The following is an 18,118-nucleotide window of genomic DNA, read 5'->3' as shown; positions in this document are numbered from 1 at the left end:
CGACAATCGAAAGTAGGGAATTTTTAAAGCAATTCATTTTTTCTTTTTTTCGAAGCGTTCACGACTCTTCTCCAATTGTCTGATGGCTATGGTTTAATATTTTTAATGAAAATTGAGCTTTTTGAACTTGCTCGTAAAACTAACTATTTCGCTCTAGGTGTACTTCTCGAACGGGTGGTGTTGGCTGGACTTCTTCATTGTGATGGTGTCCTATACGAGCATCATCACTGAGAGTGTGTTGCAAGACGACAGTCTGGCAGCCCTCCGATCCCTCAGGACTCTCAGAGCACTCAGACCCCTCAGGGCCATATCCAGGTGGCAGGGCATGAAGGTATGGGTACAGAAAGGGCCATGAATTACTTCAATGTCATTATGGCATAGGATAAATTATTTTGCTGACTGTTACTTGAAGGTACATAAAGATAGCATATAACAATCATCAACTTATTCATTAAAAGTGGCAATTAAAGAGTAACAACTAAAATAGCTGTATTTATTCGATATAATAACTTTTTTTTCGATCCAATTCAGTTGATTGAGAATACTATAGCACCTCGACGATTGTTATCATTGGGTTATGTCTTCCTGTTCAAAGTTTGATCTACGAAAATCATTATGAAACGTAATGATAACATAAGATATGCGCTCTCTTCTCATGATTACCAGTGAACTGTAACTTTATTTTGGCTAGATTGTGGTGAATGCACTGGCCTCAGCCATCCCCTCCATCTTCAATGTGCTCCTGGTGTGCATAGTGTTCTGGCTCATCTTCAGCATCATGGGAGTGCAGCTGATGAAGGGACGCTTCTACGCGTGCTACTCCCTCACACCCACCGGGGAGGTATAGAACACCCATAATATCTTTAGCCCCCCTCCTTCGAGTGGTGTTGGCTGGAAAAACGGGTGGACAACCCCCCCCCCCAAAAAAAAAACAACTGAACAAAAACGTGCAAAAACTGAAGAATCAATTCCCAAGTTCTCGTACAACAATCAACTCCCAAGTTCTCAAAAAACAATCACGCCTAGCGAAACCTCAAAAAATAACAAAAACCTATCCCTAATTTTCGTTGAATTGAACTTTTATCGAAGAAAGAAAGTTGCTTTAATACGAGCAAATTAATGAGTGCCACCAAAAAACCAATCACTTAAATGTTTTCACAATTACAAAACAAAATAAAGCAAACAGCGTTCAAAAACTTCAAAAATGTCATCATTATCGTATGTTCAGGATTGGAGTCCAATTATTGCGTGCTGCACATAAAAAAGTCTTTTACCTCTTCAGCTGATGTTATTATAAGTTAGTACATTATTATACCTGATTATGCTAAAGGTGGAGGAGAGAATGGGGTGTAACATCCCGAATACTACAACCAAGATTACCAGAGAGTGGTGCGATAACCAGACAGACGCCAAGTGGATCAACCAGAAGGTCAACTTCGACAACGTCGCCATAGGATACCTCGCTCTCTTCCAAGTCGTGAGTGATTTTAATAATTTCAATTTTGTCTCTTTTATTCGTTTCGACCTTGAGCCAAAACAGCTTTTTTAGCGACAACTTTGAATGCTCATTATTTACAAAAGTATTTGCAGCTTAAATCATATTTATTTTGTCACGACTTTTTTTATTATCATCAATTGAACATGTTTAAAAATAGAAAGCAATAATAGTTAAGATCTTGCTGTTCAATTTTGATTTCAAGTTCTTCGCGTTATACTTTTTTTTTTATCAAAACCCCAAAACTTCAAGTTACATTTTGAATAAATATATATTTTAACAAAACTTGCATGAAAAACCAATTTTTTTTTCATGAAAAAAAACTCAGTTTTGCTTTACATAAGAACTAATTAAATAACGGTAGACATATAGTACTCTGTTAGTTATGAAAAAATAAATCGAGCAGTAAAATTATGTAGAAACCAAACCGTCTTAAATGTAATTGCTTTACCGACTTACTAATTACAAAATATGCTAAAATTTTTTATTGACTGAAAACTGGCATTTTAGTTCTAGAAAATTAGATTTAACTTGATACCAGTCTAAATGAAACTCATCTACTCAAATCATAATTTCTTTGAACATCCTTAAACCGAAAATTTGTCTTCAAAAAGCGGCATTAAGCGGCTAATTTACAGAAAAAAGTATTTTTCCTTGAGATCTGATCCAATTTGGAGCATACATGACCATAAAATTTTAAAAAACGGTTTAGCAAATAATACTATTAAGGTAAGACTTATAGAAATAATCGCAATTTTTACTTTGAACACAAAACTGTGGTAACCTAAGGACAAAATCCTGGAATGAACATACCCGCACTCAGTAAAACGAGAAAATAATCAATTATATTATAATTTTAATCGTACTTTTAGCAAAATTATAATTAATTATAAGCGCCGATTTTAGATGTTTAAACGATTTATAATCCATTATAATGATAAAATTTTGGTGAAAATTTAATAATTTATAATCAATTATAATTGATTATAATTTTTCCGAAAATCTCTTATAATCTCTTATAATCTATTATAATCTATTATAATAGATTATAATCCCTTTTTCTATCAAAATCTTCTTTACAAGAAAAATGAAATACGATGGATTATAATTTAGCTATTCTGCTTGAAAAAAACAGTAAAAATCAGTAAGAACTAAAAAATCAGTGAACCAGGAGCGGATATGAGATTTTCTCGAAGGGTGGAGGCGGATTTTCAAAAATTTTATCGACCTTTTTTTAAGTCGACGAAATTGGTTTTCCAAGCTCTCCCAAAGCACTTAAAAGACCCTGTGTTGGCCAAGTGTGGTGCACCGCAGGCAAACTTCTGAAGCAACAGGTCAAAACGGCTTTTTTAGGCCTTTTTTGGAAACGTTTCACCAAAAAATTGCGTTTTTTGTGCGCGCTCCCCCTCAAAATTAGGTTTTATTGGCGCCAAAGGCCAAGGGGTCTTTAACAAAATATGGATATCTAAAAACAATACAAAGGGGGAACTGAAAAAAGGCGTCCACCCCCCCCCCCCCCCCCCCCTAAATCCGTCCTTGCAGTAAACAGTAAGAAAGTTAACAGTAAACAGTAAGGAAAGAAACCAACTGAAAAGCACACAAAGCAAAAAAAATAAAACAAAATAAAGCGATGCGATGACGCTTTCTGAATAAAAATAGATTATAATCGATTAAAATGGATTATAATTCAATAGAATTTCAGAAACAATTTTTTCAAAAAATAATCGATTATAATTTTTGTTTCCAAGCATAGTAGCATTATAATCCATTTTTAATCGATTACAATCTCTTTTTTTTTTGAAATTCACGGAGACTGACAATAAAAATTCATTATAATCTATTATTTTCTCTTTTTAGTGAGTGCGGGTATATATGACTTGTTGTTCAATAGCTTTTCTTCAGTAGCCTATATTTTTTTAACCAAAACTTGTTTCAACGTTGTACTTTTTAATTTAAATCTTGTTTTTACAAGTAAAGTGTTCAGTTGTTTTTGTCGTTTCGATTTCTCCCGTTGTGAATTCTCTAAATTGTTACCCCTCAATTTTCGTCCATCATTTATGGAACTTATTGAGAACAGTTGTACCCTTCAGTTGTGTTCATCAAGTATTTTTTACAGTTGTATTCATAAAATATAGCTCGCATTTTTTTGTTTTATAACATCAAGCTTTGCATTGAAAATTTTTTAAACTAATTCGAGGGACTTTCTGTCATGAAAATTAAATGTATTGTATTTTTTGCGCTTCGTTTTAAATATCTTCATTGTTATCTTAATCATTGTTTTCTTGAAATTGCAATGGGATTTTTTTAACTACGTCCCCCTTTATGCGTGTATTATTTTTGACTGCAATTTCTGTATAAATCATGCATTTCAAAAATGTCAACAATTAATTGGGTTTTCATTTTCGCGCATTCGCTTTTGTATTACTCAAAATATATTTGAAAACTACATAAAATTTTTTAAAATAAAATACAGTTTCTGAAAGTTGTTTTAAACTTTTGAAAAGGTGGCAGCCAAAATTGAATGTCTGAAAATCAAAATAGGGGGCAACAATTAACAAGTTTCTTGCAATGATTATGATATAATTTTTTTTGAGTCTGTGTACCTATTTGTTGTGGTATTCGCTAGGTTTTAGAAAAAATAATTCAAAAAAATTTTAAGAAAATGTTTTGTTTTCTTAGGAGTTTTTTTTTCAGTTCGTTGTCAATAGATCATCTAAATGTCGTCAAGCAGCAAAAAAAGTACGATATTCAAAGTTTAATTGATTCTTTAATAATTGCTATTTTATAGCTATACATTGGAAGCGGTAAAGAGTTTCTGAACAAAAATGGTCTAAAAACATGAGAATTTACTAATACTTATTCATAGTTCACAAGTTAAGTTCCTTGTTACAATCTTAACTGATAGTTGAATGCTTTTAGTCCCAGTATGTTCACTTTCGTGGGAGACCGATCGTTTATCAGACCAATCTTTTAGCATAACAAGTGAAAAATGACTCCTTTAGCGGACCAACATAATAAACTGAATTATGCAAGTTTTTTACAAAAGAGGCTCAGTCTTGGGACAAGCTTCCCTAATTAAGAAAATTATCTCACGGTTTGTCAACAAAACCATCAGCTTCAAAAAAACAAAAGTCTAAATTAGCGGCAAAACAAAGATTTACGCGGACAATAACACTTGTGCCGAATGCAAGCGCAACGGAGCAAGCGGTCGCTAATCGCCAACGCCGTGTATGAAGTTAGCTTTCTGCATCATTTAGGATAGTAGAAATTTTGAATTTACTCGTTTATCAATGTTTCATAAAAATTGCCCAAGCAATAGCGTATTTCCAACTAGCGCTAAAGTAAACTTCTAACCCAGTGAAAAAATGAGAAATTCATCATTGTCACAGGTATTTGGTATTTTTTTTTGTTTTTGTTGTTTTAAGAGGAAATATAAATAAAAAGTATCTTTTTGCCACGGACTTTTAAATTACCTGATGTTCAATAAGTTGCGTATTAACAAACATGAAGTGTGCAAGTTTTTTCTGGTCGACATATTTAGTGAGATTTTCTGGAACGCTACAGAGTCCCATTTTACGCAAAACTTTCGATCCTACCTCAAAATTTCTGCCTTTTATTGACTATTGAGCCAAAAAAAACCTCCGCCCTTAAAATTTTAGCTTATATCTGTTCCCTACGCGCTATTGGAAAAAATTTAGTTGTTCGAAAATGGATGTAGCAGAATGATACCAAAAAAAAAGAAATTACCGGTGTCTCCTATGCCCCCCTTACCCTGTGTCTCAATATTCGCCGCTGAGTATAATACATTATCCAACCCTAAGACCGCATATCACTTTCCCTCTTTTTTGTTCGTGAAGTTTTGATCGAGAAAACTTCGTTTGAGCGTACAATGTGTGCGATACGTAAGTATCCATTACTAAAAGAGCGTTTTCAAAAGACTTGGTACGATAGTGGATACGTCCATGGTTTTAAAGTTATGCCTAATGTATACTGGTGGACTGACTAGGCGACCTTCGAGGGTTGGATGGAAGTAATGGAGGCGGGGGTAGATGCCACAAAAGTAGACCAGCAGCCATGTGCCGAGAACCAGATGTACTTCATCTACCCCTACTTTGTCATCTTCATCGTCTGCGGCTCATTCTTCACTCTCAATTTGATCATCGGTGTCATCATCGATAATTTCCAGACCCTAAGAAGACAGGTAGTCCTCTTGGGCATAGGAACCAACAGAGCATCTCATTTGATATAATTCCCAGATGATTGTAAATAGTTTTCACCACAAAACTGGTGGACTATGTTTTTTGAATAAATGCTACCAAAAATCCACAAATCAAACTAAGAAAATAATACAAAAGCTTCCAAAACTTCAGACGCTATCAAAAACTCCACATTTGACTGCTTTTGATTTGAAATTTAATTAAGCCGAATGATATCAAAAACAGCAGAAATTGAATAAAGCTGGGTTCAAAAGTAGTCTGAAATTTTGTTAATGTATTTTTTGAGATTTTGAAATTTAAATGCCATTTGGGAGTTTTACCATTTGAGGGAGCGAATTGCTGCAGAGTTAAAAAAAAGAATGGAAAAAGAGTGTCTTTCTAACATACGATTGGAAGCAGTTGACCCGGCTGATGCAAACAATCAGTTAACCCGGCTTTTCAAACAAACAATTAAAATTTGCACAGATTACAAAAAAATTTCATATGGTTGAGGTCTCTGTCTAACCACGAAGAAACCCAGAAAGGTGTTATCAACGAAATGACAAAAAATGAGCTACAAAAAAGTTATACTGGCCGCCGACTGGAAGCTAATAATAACCCCAATTGCCTTGTTGATCAAATAAAAGCCTCGATTGATTTTGGGATTTAACATATGTATTTGCTTTTGATAAATAAATTGCATTAACATCGTTTGCAGGCTGACTGTTGCAAAGAATATCAAGATGTTTTGTTTTCTGTTTATTATTTTTTTGATTCCCTGAAATTATTTCATCTTTAACTAAAAAGTTTTTTGGGGTTTAGCATATTTAAGTGTTTCAGGAGCCTCCTAAATGTCTGATGCAGATTTACTGTGTTGTTTCTTTGAATTGGTTTAATTTTTGTTATTGTGCAATTAAAGGTTACAACAAACTTTTCAACTAATTAATATTAGTAACTGAAATATTGGGAACTTCAACAATGTCACAGAAGTTTGGTGATATTTTTTGTTTGATTTATCCATGATGGCGATTCGATTCACCAACAATTTTTCACAACAAACTAACTGTATCAAACTAACATCATTATTAGTTGCAGACGTTTAACTCAATTTCTGTGATCTTTTTTACTTCATTTGAATGATATCGTTTCCTATAACTCGCCTTTTAACTCATTAATATCACACTAGTAAAACTATTAACTATTTTGTTTTATATGTCTAATTTAATTAATTTGACTTAGTTACTAACTTATTTGCTAAAAACTAACTAGACTGTTTGGTGGTGGGGCTGTAGGCGACGTTTGAGGGTTGGATGGAGGTGATGGCGGCGGCTGCAGACGCCACAGACATGGACAAACAGCCTTGCTATGAGAGCAACCTCCTCATTTCCTCCATCTACTTCGTCTTCTTCATCATCTGTGGCTCATTCTTCACTCTCAACCTATTCATCGGAGTCATCATCGACAACTTCAACACCCTCAAAAAACGAGTACTAACCCCCCTATTAACTTACTCTCTATTAACTAAATCTCTACCTCTCTGCATATACGCATTAACTTCTTTCCGCTTTTTCAAAGTAGCGGGTTATGGTGTTATTAACACACTTTTTAATCCTGCCTGATCATACTCGACATTTATTGTTTTCAGGCTTCGTATGTTTTTAATCCTGCTTGATTGAATATTTAAAAAGTTGTTCATTTCTGCTAGATGGTGACCTTGCTTGACCTTTGATTTTAATGTTTTCTCTTTTCTTCTTCCAGTACGATGGAGAGGGTGCGGTGGATGTAATGTTGACTCCTTCTCAGAAGAACTACTACCAGACTCTGAAGAGACTCGCTGCCCGCAAACCACAGAAGACTGTCAAAAGGCCAAAGGTGAGTGAGACGAAGAGGTCATTTTCGATAATATATATTCTCTGTCAACTGTTTTTTTTTTCATTTTCTATCAGACTAGCTCTCTAAATTTGTGAAAGCAATGCCTAACAAAAAGTAGTTTCATCTTGATTATTTTATTTTGCTTTTTATTTTGATCTTTTGTTTAAAAAGTCACCTTCAGTTTTATTTTTGTTTTCATTGATGTTTTTTTTTCAATTGTTTAGAGCTCGGTACGAAGGATTTGTATTTAAAACGATTTCAATTCACGACCTGTAATTCAAAGTTTGGTTCCAGAAACACAAAGTTTGCGTACCAATGCATCATGCACTGCGCTTGCATAATGATTGATCATAGGACAGAAAATGCAATTTTTTGATTTACTTCACCTTTTTGTCATTTTTTTTGCAGCTATTTAAAATATAAGGTTGAAATTTTTACACCTGCTGGATGAAATCATTCGTTTGGAAGGATTGCCATTTCAAAATTTTTTAAAAAGTTTTATTTTGAAGGCGTAACATAGTCAATATATTGAAACTGATTTCAGAGTTATTGTTGCCGTGGAAAAATCCTCGCAAATATTACAAAAAATTTGAATTTATGGGCTCATATCAATTTTTTTTGGAAAATTGATGCTGAGCTTAACTTACTCCTTATGCTGCGCAAAAAATACGACATACAAACAGTTTGAAAAAGTTACAGTTACTTGGGTTGCGAGGGTCTTTCCTCAGCATGAACACATCTGTAACTTGTTATGATATACTGGCTATTTTATGCCTTCAAAAGAAGACTTCTCAAAATTGGATCCGGCTAGTTCCTTTTGAATGAATTCACCTAGCAGACGTTAAAATTTTAACACATTATCCTAAATAGTTGCAAAGAAAATGATAAAACTTGGAGAAAAAATCGTTCAGACAAGCTGTCGTGACCCAAAATAATTTTGGCAAGTTTTATATATGTTTTCGAAAAAATTTTGGAGAATCAATTTGGTTCGCCTATAAAATAGTCGACAAAATCTTCGAATGATTTTTTAAATTCTGCCTCTCCCCTAGAAAAAACCTTAGATTCACCCCCTGAATGCAATATATACAATTCAATTCTTACGCTCAAAAATATAGCAAACGTATATTCATTTCTCCATCCAGTAATGTTGCAGTTTGATATATAAATCAATCAAAGGTTCCTTCTTATGCAGTACACACAAGACAGAACCCGTCACAACCCCAGAAACACACTCTCCAGATCATCTAAAGCTTATAATTTTGTAAAGTGACGTGGTAATTTCGGATGGGAATGTTCTAGAACAAAGTGATGGCCTTCTTCTTCGACATCTCGACGTCGACCAAGTTTGAGATCTCAATCGCAGTTGTGATCCTGTGCAACATGTGCACTATGGCCTTCGACCACTACGAGATGCAGGACTCCTGGGTGTACACTCTGTTCTGCCTCAATATCATGTTCACCACCATCTACACTCTGGAAGCGGCTGTGAAGATAGTGGGACTGAGACAACAGTACTTCATGTATGGCTGGAACCTGTTCGATTTCTTCATTGTCATTGTGTCGATTGCAGGTTCGTATTTATCTCTCCGTTTCGCTTGGATTAACTTAAGTCTCAGTCAAATGTGGATAGTAAACCAATCAGTTTGAAATGACCAGGAAGTGGGAAAAATTGTTCTACGTTTTTTTTCAGCTCATAATTAAATAAATAAAATAATTAGGTAAACAAAAAGCCCATAATTAAGTAAAAATTTTTGCCTTAGGTTGACCTGAAATTAAACAGCAAAAAAAAATTAGAAACGGCTCCTTCCTGGTAATAATGTGATACTTCCTCACCTAAAAAGCTTTTTTAAATTTCTATGAATTTTTTTTCTACTTTTTCAAAAATTAGTTTAACTTAAAGACAAACGTTTTTGGCAATTGAAGAAATAAGGTTAAAAAATGCCACTTCTGATCGATAAAAAAAACAAAGAATTCTCCACAGAAAAAGTTTCGTTTGCGAAAGCTTTTATTTCATATTCATCGGAAACTTGAGTATGAAGATAAAAACTTGAGTCTGTTGCGGGCCAAGCTGTCGGTAACGTTTTTTCATTGATTTTTGATAGGGTGTGGAAATTTTAAGTCATGAAACAGTCGACAAGAATCGTGGCTTTTGTCAATACATGAACGCAATTTTTGCTTTAGACATAATCTTGGAGGCCATGATTGAAACGAATACTGTGTACATCAAACCAGGAACACTACGAGTAGTGCGACTGTTCCGAATAGGGCGGGTTCTCAGACTCATTAAAGCGGCCAAAGGCATTCGGAAGCTTCTGTTCGCCTTTTTAATCTCCATTCCTGCCCTATTCAACATTGGATGTCTGCTGGGACTGATGTTGTTTATTTACGCTTTGATAGGAATGTCTCTTTTCGGCTATACAAAACACAACGGAATGATAAATGACAAAGTCAACTTCGAGACATTTTTCAACTCCATGATTCTCCTGTTTCGACTTATGACTTCCGGAGGCTGGAACGATATCTTGGACGCCCTGATGATTGACGAAAACGGAGGGTGCGACCCAAAGTTGAAAAACGCTGGTCTTAGGGGTGACTGCGGGTTAATGTACATAGCCATTCCATATATGGTCAGTTTTCTACTGGTTAACTTCTTGATCATCATCAACATGTACATTGCAATCATTTTGGAGAATTTCAACAACGCTCATCAACAGGAAGAGATCGGGATCACTGAGGATGATATGGAAGCGTTTTACCAAATTTGGCAACGTTATGACCCTATGGCCACTGAGTTTATTCACTATTTGACCCTGCCCGATTTCTTGGACGACCTCGACCCGCCTTTCAGGATAGAAAAGCCAAACGCGATCAAAATTGTCAACTTGAAGCTCGTGATTAACGACGAAGAAAACGTCCATTGCCTCGATATACTGAAGCAGCTGATTCGATACGTGTTGAAATCCGAAGCTTATGATTCTGCAGACGCGCTTAAAGAACTAACAGACAAGGTTGAAGAGAAATTCATGGAAGCATTCCCCACTTTAAAAACCCAAGTGCCCAAATCGGATACTTTCAAGCGAAAGCAGGAAGATCATGCTGCCAAGAGGATCCAAAAGGCCTGGAACTCTCATAAGTTCCGCCAGACGATCCGGAGAGCATCATCATCTGCGATGACCTCAATCAAACTCCACAACCTGGTGCCTATAATTACCAAAAATCAACAAATGAACGGTGCCTTGGACACCAGTCTTTCAAATAAAAGTCACGGCGGCAGCAGCGACGACGTGAACGTGCAACAGCCAATCAGAGCGAGCAGTCCAAACACAGCCAATCACCATTGAGATACAATCGCTAGTTTTGAACAATCAAAAGCAAACTCAAACGAAACGAAAAGCAGGAAATGTTTAGAATGACTTCAATTTTAGCTAACTTGTTTCCATATTTTTCTGTTTCCTTGCCATTTTGATGTTTGATTCTGATAAAACAGCGTTCACTTGGTACCGTTGGGTGATTGTGATTTGTACTAACAAGGCATTTCAGTTGAAAAGACTCCACCGAATGATTTAAACTTGAGCACAGCGCGCGAAGCTTCCAACTCCAAAAGCGCATCTGACAAGAGTGAATTAATTCCAATCTGTACATACATTAATTTTGTTCATTAAAGTTTATTTTTTCAGACATAACTTTTTCATCCAAGCCGTTCCAGTATGAGACATTAGTTTGTACTATTAAGTTGTAGTATTTCAAATAATGTCATTCTAATTGCATGGTTTATTGTTCCGACTTTCGATACGAAATTAACGGAATATTTGTGCTCGGGGTGGGTTTTTCTTTTTCTTCAGACAAATTTCGACTTTTTAACTAGCCATTTTTGACGGAATTTTTTTATATCGCTAAAAAGTTATTGTTGTCCTGAGCTTGAATTTGAAAGGATATTTCACCTGTGATCATTTTTCGCAAAGTTATGGGGGTTTAAAGATTGGCATTTTGGCCAATTTGGGACAATTAACGCGCGATATATTTTGCGCGTTTAACGCGTAATCGGAGATTTAATCCGTTCTAGAAATCGTTCCAAATTGGTTGAAATAAGCTTATTTGCCATAATTGATTGTTACTAGCAGCGAAATCTATTCTTTTATTCTTTATATGGCGTGTGGGGGGATGATTTTCAGAAAAACTTCAAATTTCAGAAAAAAACGTTTTAATTTGTTTTATTACATTCAATTTTTTTGTGATTACTGCTCCATAAACTTAATAGGCAGTAGGAACATTCAGGGCTTCGCCCTGATACGAGCAGTCTTGTTTATTTTTAGAGCAGTCTTGTCAGAGAATGCAACTCTTGCATGACTTACCACAAACCATTAGTGTCTGATGGATCACTTCAAGGCTTTGGGATGAAAGGCTTCTCGCAGTGGTTTTTTGCCAAAAGATATATTTAAACAAAATTTGAGATCTCCATTTTATTTTACACAATGTCAACAAAAATCAACTGTGAAGTATATGTACCTTGTAATTTGATGTGATTCAAATTTTCATATCTTAATTAGCGAATGATTACCTAACCATTCTAACAGGTCACTTACATATGACCTTCACTGTTTCATTCTCTCCGGCGGAGAGAATGCTCTCTTCACATTTAAATGTTTCAACTTTAGACTAACTCACTTTTATCTTTTTATTCTTTTGATTGTATAAAGTAGGTTTAGCTACAACAAAAAACATTTTATCATGGCGCAGCCAGCAGGATAAAATATGGTTTACAAGTTTGGTTTACAAATTTGGATTTGAAAAATGCATATAGCCAACTCGCCTTACCAGTGTATTTACTACAAATTTACTAGTAACCAGTGTATTTTTGGTACAGTAGGCGGCGATATTACTGAAAAATATCAGTTCTTAACTGGCTTTTACGGCCTAGGAGATATGCCTAGCGAATTTCAAAGAGTCATGGACTCTACGCTAGCTACGATCCCTTTTACAAATTGTTATTTAGATGACATTTTAATTGCATCCAAAAGAAGTATTTTTAGACCACAAAAACATTGTGTAAAATCTTATCAACGTTATACGACTACAATTTCGCTGTTAAATAGTCAAAATGCAAATTATTTCAAAAAGAAATCAAATGGCTGGGATTCAAAATCTCAAATACTGGAATTTCACCATTATTCGACCAAAGGAAAGCAGTAAAGGACTTACCCATTCCAAAAAAATCTGAAGGAGCTAAGATCATTTTTCGGTTCCATAAACCAATACATTAAATTTGTGCCAAATCTAGTATCCTTAGAAAGCCCGCTTCGACCTGTGTTAATAAAGAAATCTTTTTTCCATTGGAGCTTTGTTCATACAAAAGCTTTCGAGAAAATCAAACAAGAGTTTATCAATCTTACAGAAAAAACACATTTCGGCGTAAAACGTAAAACCAGAATAAAAACTGACGCATCACATAACGGATTAGAAGCTTCCCTAGAAGAACCCCACGTGAATGATTGGAAAACGATTTGATTTGACTCTCGGTTTTTAAACCGTCATGAGTAGCAAAATTCAACTAACGAATTAGAACTTTTGGGAGTAGTCTGGGCTGTAGAACATGATAAAAATTACTTTTATGGATCAGACTTCGAAGTAATTACAGATCATAAAGCTCTACTTTCTTCCCTATCAACAAACCACGGGAATAAAACTTGCCACAGCAGAGTAACAATATGGGTTGACCGGTTACTACCATTTAATTTTAAATTTAACACCTTGCAGGAAAAAACATGGGATTCAACGAATTAATTTCAAGAATTTCTTATGGAAAAGCACTACCCCCATCACATTATGAAGAATAATTTGTAGTCGCGAATATAATTTAAAAAAAATCAATAATCCATCGGAAAAACAAAGAAAGACATGCTCTGCAATTGGTTCAAAAGTGGAAATATCCGATTATGCAAGATTATGTAATTACCTTTTAGCTTCAGTATTAAAACTGATTAACTCGACTTTCCCAATTTGCTCATCAATCAAATCACAATCGAACTGAAAATTGTACTTCGAAATGTATTCCCTCCTATTATTCAAACACTAATTCTTTAACCATCTCTATTTTTATTTCTGCAGTTTTATATTTCTTATTTCTTAATTGTAGCATAATTAATTCCGCTGTAGATTGAAAATTGTAAATACTGTTAATATGGAAAATGAAAAAATTGTAATTAAAGCCTTCACTTCCGTTATTCAATTATCCCTAGATTTCCCATTGCTATCCGACCACGCGAAACTTGTAAATAAATACAGTGAAAATTTGAAGTTGCTCAAACGTCCTTAGGATTTAAATACTTTATTCAACGCCAAACTAGTAGCTCTCCTAACTGAAGATGACCCTATGTTGAGGCCAATCGTAGAAGCACTTCAAAACAAAGTTGAGACGATTAACGCAAGTTCAACTTACTTCAAACACTTTGCAAGGCATTTACACGAATCCGACGGATTACTTTATATGGACGATAAATTAGTAATACATTTTACCCTGAGAAATGCAATGATAAAAACTTTCCATGAAACACATCCCTGTCAATTTGGAATGAAGTACTTGGCCCAATACATCTGGTGGCCCCATATTAACAGACAGATTTAATTTCATGACATAAAATGCTCAGAATGTACAAAGACGGGTAAGAATTTGAAAAGTATAATTCCCCCCTCACTGGAATCTAACGAAGAACTCAATCTAGACTTCGCCGGTCCTTCGGATTCACACTGGGGACTTAATAAATATATCCTACTTTGCATCGATCGACTTTCAAAATTTCCTTCGGCGAAAATTACATCTTCTACATCGTCAAAAACATTATAAAATTTCTTCAAGGTTACATTTTCTTCACGGCATATCTTACTCAATTACACATCTTGTTTCACAGGCCAGGATTTTAAATTATTTTGCGATTCAAACAAAATCAAATTAATATTTTGTACAGTAGGAGACCATCGCTCCAACGGATTAGCGGAGAAACTTGTACATACTGTAAAAATAAAACTATTGACTATGGCCCAAGAAGCCCAAAAATGTAAATTACAAGACGCTGTATCAAAAGTTATCTGCAACCTTCGATCTTCGTACCAATCAAAATTCAAATGCTCTCCTTTCGAAATACTTTTTAATAGAAAACCAAATACTATTTGGAAACAACTGGCTTCCGGTAAACCGTCCAATGGAATGTTAGACAAAGGAAAATCAATACTTTCTCAGGAAAGACCAAAGGACTGGAATGCGAACGACAGAGTGGAAGTTGGGTATAAAGATACGCTGATCCCAAAGAAGAACTTGACTCCGGCAGAGAAGGATTACGATACAGAATATGCATCCACATCAAAACGATCCTCCTCTAGAACACCTCTTCAAAGTCCATTTAAAGGTAAAATCCTTCGGAAAACAAATGAGAGCATCAATGGAAACCCGTTTTATAAGGAGCTAAACAAAAAAATCATAAACACCTCTAGTACGATCGTAGGATTATCCGATGGTCAAATAATCAGAAAATCAGATATTGCCATTCCTCAATCAAACTCTTCAAAAATCCATTGTTTTAAAGGCAACATATCATTCCCTTACTTTTCCAACCATGATGTTGAAGTAAGTCAGAAACGCGAGAAAATCTGGAGAGAAAATAAAACCCGAAAACAACAACCGAGGACTAGAAAACATGTGGAATTGGGATCCTCAGATAACAATACTAGGACACGAGTATCAAGACCTTCTATAAAGCCATCTTGAAGACAACCCGTTTCGATCTAAAAAGTGAACAATTATACCAGGTTACCTTGCTTCGGACGAGTCTATGATTATTTCCTCGGATACTTCCGATATCAGCGATTGGGAATGGATCGCGGGAGGTTTCCCGTATAGAGACGTAGTGAGGGAGCAAATTATTTCCGATTCCATTAACAATTTAAAACATGACGACAATACTAATAACTCTCGCGAAACAAATCATAACAGTAAGGTTGAGATTTTAGAAGGTGACCTTCACGACGAGCTTCTATCAACACAGTGCCCAATCAGCATCATCCCGGCAGAGTCTATTAATGAAACACAGTGCCCAATCAGCATCTTTCCGGCGGAGTCTACCATTGCCACACAGAAATGGACCCGAAAAACAACTCGGCTACACCAGTAGAGGAAGACTCTCCACCGGACTTCCCGATCTACGAGATTGTGGACTCATCTGACGAGGCTTTGCCTTTACCTAAGTCTCCACCTAGACCCGGTAATAAACCACTTGTACGCCGGTGTAATAGAAATGCAGATCCGCCAAAATTCTGTGGTAAGAGATATTTCATAGATGTTGTAGATGAGCCTCAAGCGGTTTCTGGCTCGGCGTTGAACCCGATTGTCCCGGACTACAAAGTCGGTGAACATTTGGCCCTACTATTCAAGAAACTCCCATGGATTTAGTGACTGTTGAATCGGACCCTTCTTCACCAGATCTACATTCATCCTCATCGACGGACGAATACTTAAGAATTGCGGTGGACAGTTTTGATGATAACACGGAGCTCGATAGTGAACTGTTTAATGCTGAACTAGAAAACTTTATAAACTGTTACAGAAACTTAATTAATTATTTCTATTCCATCAGTTAATTTGCATATCATTCATGATTCAGTTAAATGGGCTCGTTAAATTTCTTTAAATCAAGTACACTTATGGTGCTTAAAATTTAATTTTGTTCCCCAAAGGGGGAAAAAATGTGCAGTTGTTAGTTAGATAATTGGATATTTGTACAATTCAAATTTTTTCCTGCTTGGAGGAATGATGTGATTCCAGTTTATATATCTTAATACACGAATAATTACTTAATCATTCTATCAGGTCATTTAAATATGACCTTCACTGTTTCATTCTCTCCGACGCAGAGAATGCTTTCTTCATTTTTAAAAGTTTTAACTTGAGACTAATTCACTTTTATTCTGTTGTTCTTTTAATTGTATAAAGTAGATTTAGCTGCAACAAAGAAAAATTTAATCATAATTGTTTTTTAAGCTTAAGCACGAAGAGTGATAGTCGAAAAAACGAAAAATGAGATTATAATTTATGTATAAAACGAGTATAACAAAACTCGTAAAAAAAAACAATTTTAATCGATTTAAATTGTTTCAAACTGAATGGAATGTCTGCGAAACTTGAAGCTGTATAGATTGATTCCATAGCGGCCATTGTTACATTCATGAAGTTAGCTTACTATTTTAAAATAAGGTATTTTATAATCTTCATAAAGTTATTTTATTGTGCCGACTTACATATCAAAATTAAATCGACAGCGGACATTGTTCGAGCACTGTTAAAAGTCGAGAGTTGTTAATGATCAACCCCAACAATTGTTACAGCTCAAGTTTCAACAGCTCAGTTGATACAGACAACCACAACAGTCGCAAAAAGAACAAGACTGTTCGTAGTAGGGTGAAGCCTTGAATGTTCAGACTGCCTTTCAAGGTCTATGGAGCAGTAATAACATGGAAAAATCAAATGTAAAAGAAAAATTTAAATTTTTTTTCTGAAAAGTTTGAGATTTTTTGTGAACACATCACCCCACACGCCATATTGAGTACAAATGATAGATTTTGCTCCCATTTACAAACCAATTGTGGCATATAATTTTTCTTGAAGTAATTTGGAACAATTTGTTTAGACGGATTATATCTCGCTTATGCGTTAATAGTGCGTTAGTTGTCACAAATTGGCAAAAATGGCCAAAATGGCAATCTTTAAACCTCCATAACCTTACGGAAAATAATCATATGTGAAATATCTTTTCAAATTTAAGCTGAGGACCACAGTAGTTTTCGAATTATGAAAAAAATCTGTCAAAAACGCCTAGTTAAGAATTTGAAATTTTTCGGAAGAAAAAAACCCAAGCCGAGCACAAATATTCCGTTACTTTTGATATGAAAGTCGGAAAAATTAAGTGTTCGTCGCAAAATAATAAAATGCTGAAAATTAGCGAAACCGTATAATATTTAAGCAGTTTTAATTTTGTTTGTTGAAAAATCATACCGAAGACTTTTTTCAAACAAGAGCATCAAGCTGCTACTCAAGTATCACCAATTTTCCAGTTTTTTTGGACGCTTTGTTTTTCAAAATAAAAATTGAAAAGTTAAAAAAAAAGCTGACAATTTTTCAAAATATTTTGTTAATCACTGAACGAAAGACAGAGTCTGGCCAAGAAGAAGAAACCGCTAAATTTCATCCTGAAGAGCAAACAATTCAGACTAATTTTATGGCATCTTGGCTACTTTGGTCAATTATGAGTTTATTTTTAGTGTTTAATATCTTATTATTGTTCCGATTTTCGATACAAAAGTAGCGGAATATTTGTGCTCGGGGTGGTTTTTTTTTCTTCAGACAAATTTCGGATTTTTAAATAGACATTTTTGACGATAGTTTTTTTTTATCATTGAAAAAGTATTGTTCTCCTGAGCTTAAATTTGAACAGATATTTCACCTATGATCAGTTTTTGTGGAGTTATTGGCGTTTTAAGATTGCCATTTTGGCCAATTTCGAACAATAAC

At 35.0% G+C, this 18,118-nt stretch overlaps 1 protein-coding gene across 3 annotated transcripts in view; it reads left to right on the top strand.

Moving 5' to 3' along the window:
* The window catches only part of LOC134838613 (sodium channel protein 1 brain-like), a 54,046-nt gene extending 42,806 nt beyond the window's left edge, over positions 1 to 11,240 (top strand). For 2 of the 3 annotated variants that reach the window (XM_063854111.1, XM_063854149.1), the window contains 7 exons: positions 158 to 331; positions 692 to 841; positions 1,331 to 1,477; positions 5,502 to 5,696; positions 7,450 to 7,563; positions 8,863 to 9,133; positions 9,745 to 11,240. In XM_063854111.1, coding sequence (XP_063710181.1) covers positions 158 to 331; positions 692 to 841; positions 1,331 to 1,477; positions 5,502 to 5,696; positions 7,450 to 7,563; positions 8,863 to 9,133; positions 9,745 to 10,904 — 2,211 coding nt within the window. In that variant the 3' untranslated portion in view covers positions 10,905 to 11,240. Of the gene's footprint in view, positions 1 to 157; positions 332 to 691; positions 842 to 1,330; positions 1,478 to 5,501; positions 5,697 to 6,983; positions 7,179 to 7,449; positions 7,564 to 8,862; positions 9,134 to 9,744 lie in introns of all 3 variants that reach the window. The other variant, XM_063854119.1, reaches the window with a different exon arrangement.
* Positions 11,241 to 18,118: the final 6,878 nt, after the last annotated feature.

This window comes from Symsagittifera roscoffensis, chromosome 1 (assembly GCF_963678635.1).
Source record: "Symsagittifera roscoffensis chromosome 1, txSymRosc1.1, whole genome shotgun sequence".
In the NCBI taxonomy this organism is placed as follows: Eukaryota; Metazoa; Xenacoelomorpha; order Acoela; family Convolutidae; genus Symsagittifera; species Symsagittifera roscoffensis.
Note: the sequence above shows the minus strand (reverse complement) of the source record. Positions and strands in the feature narration are given on the sequence as shown.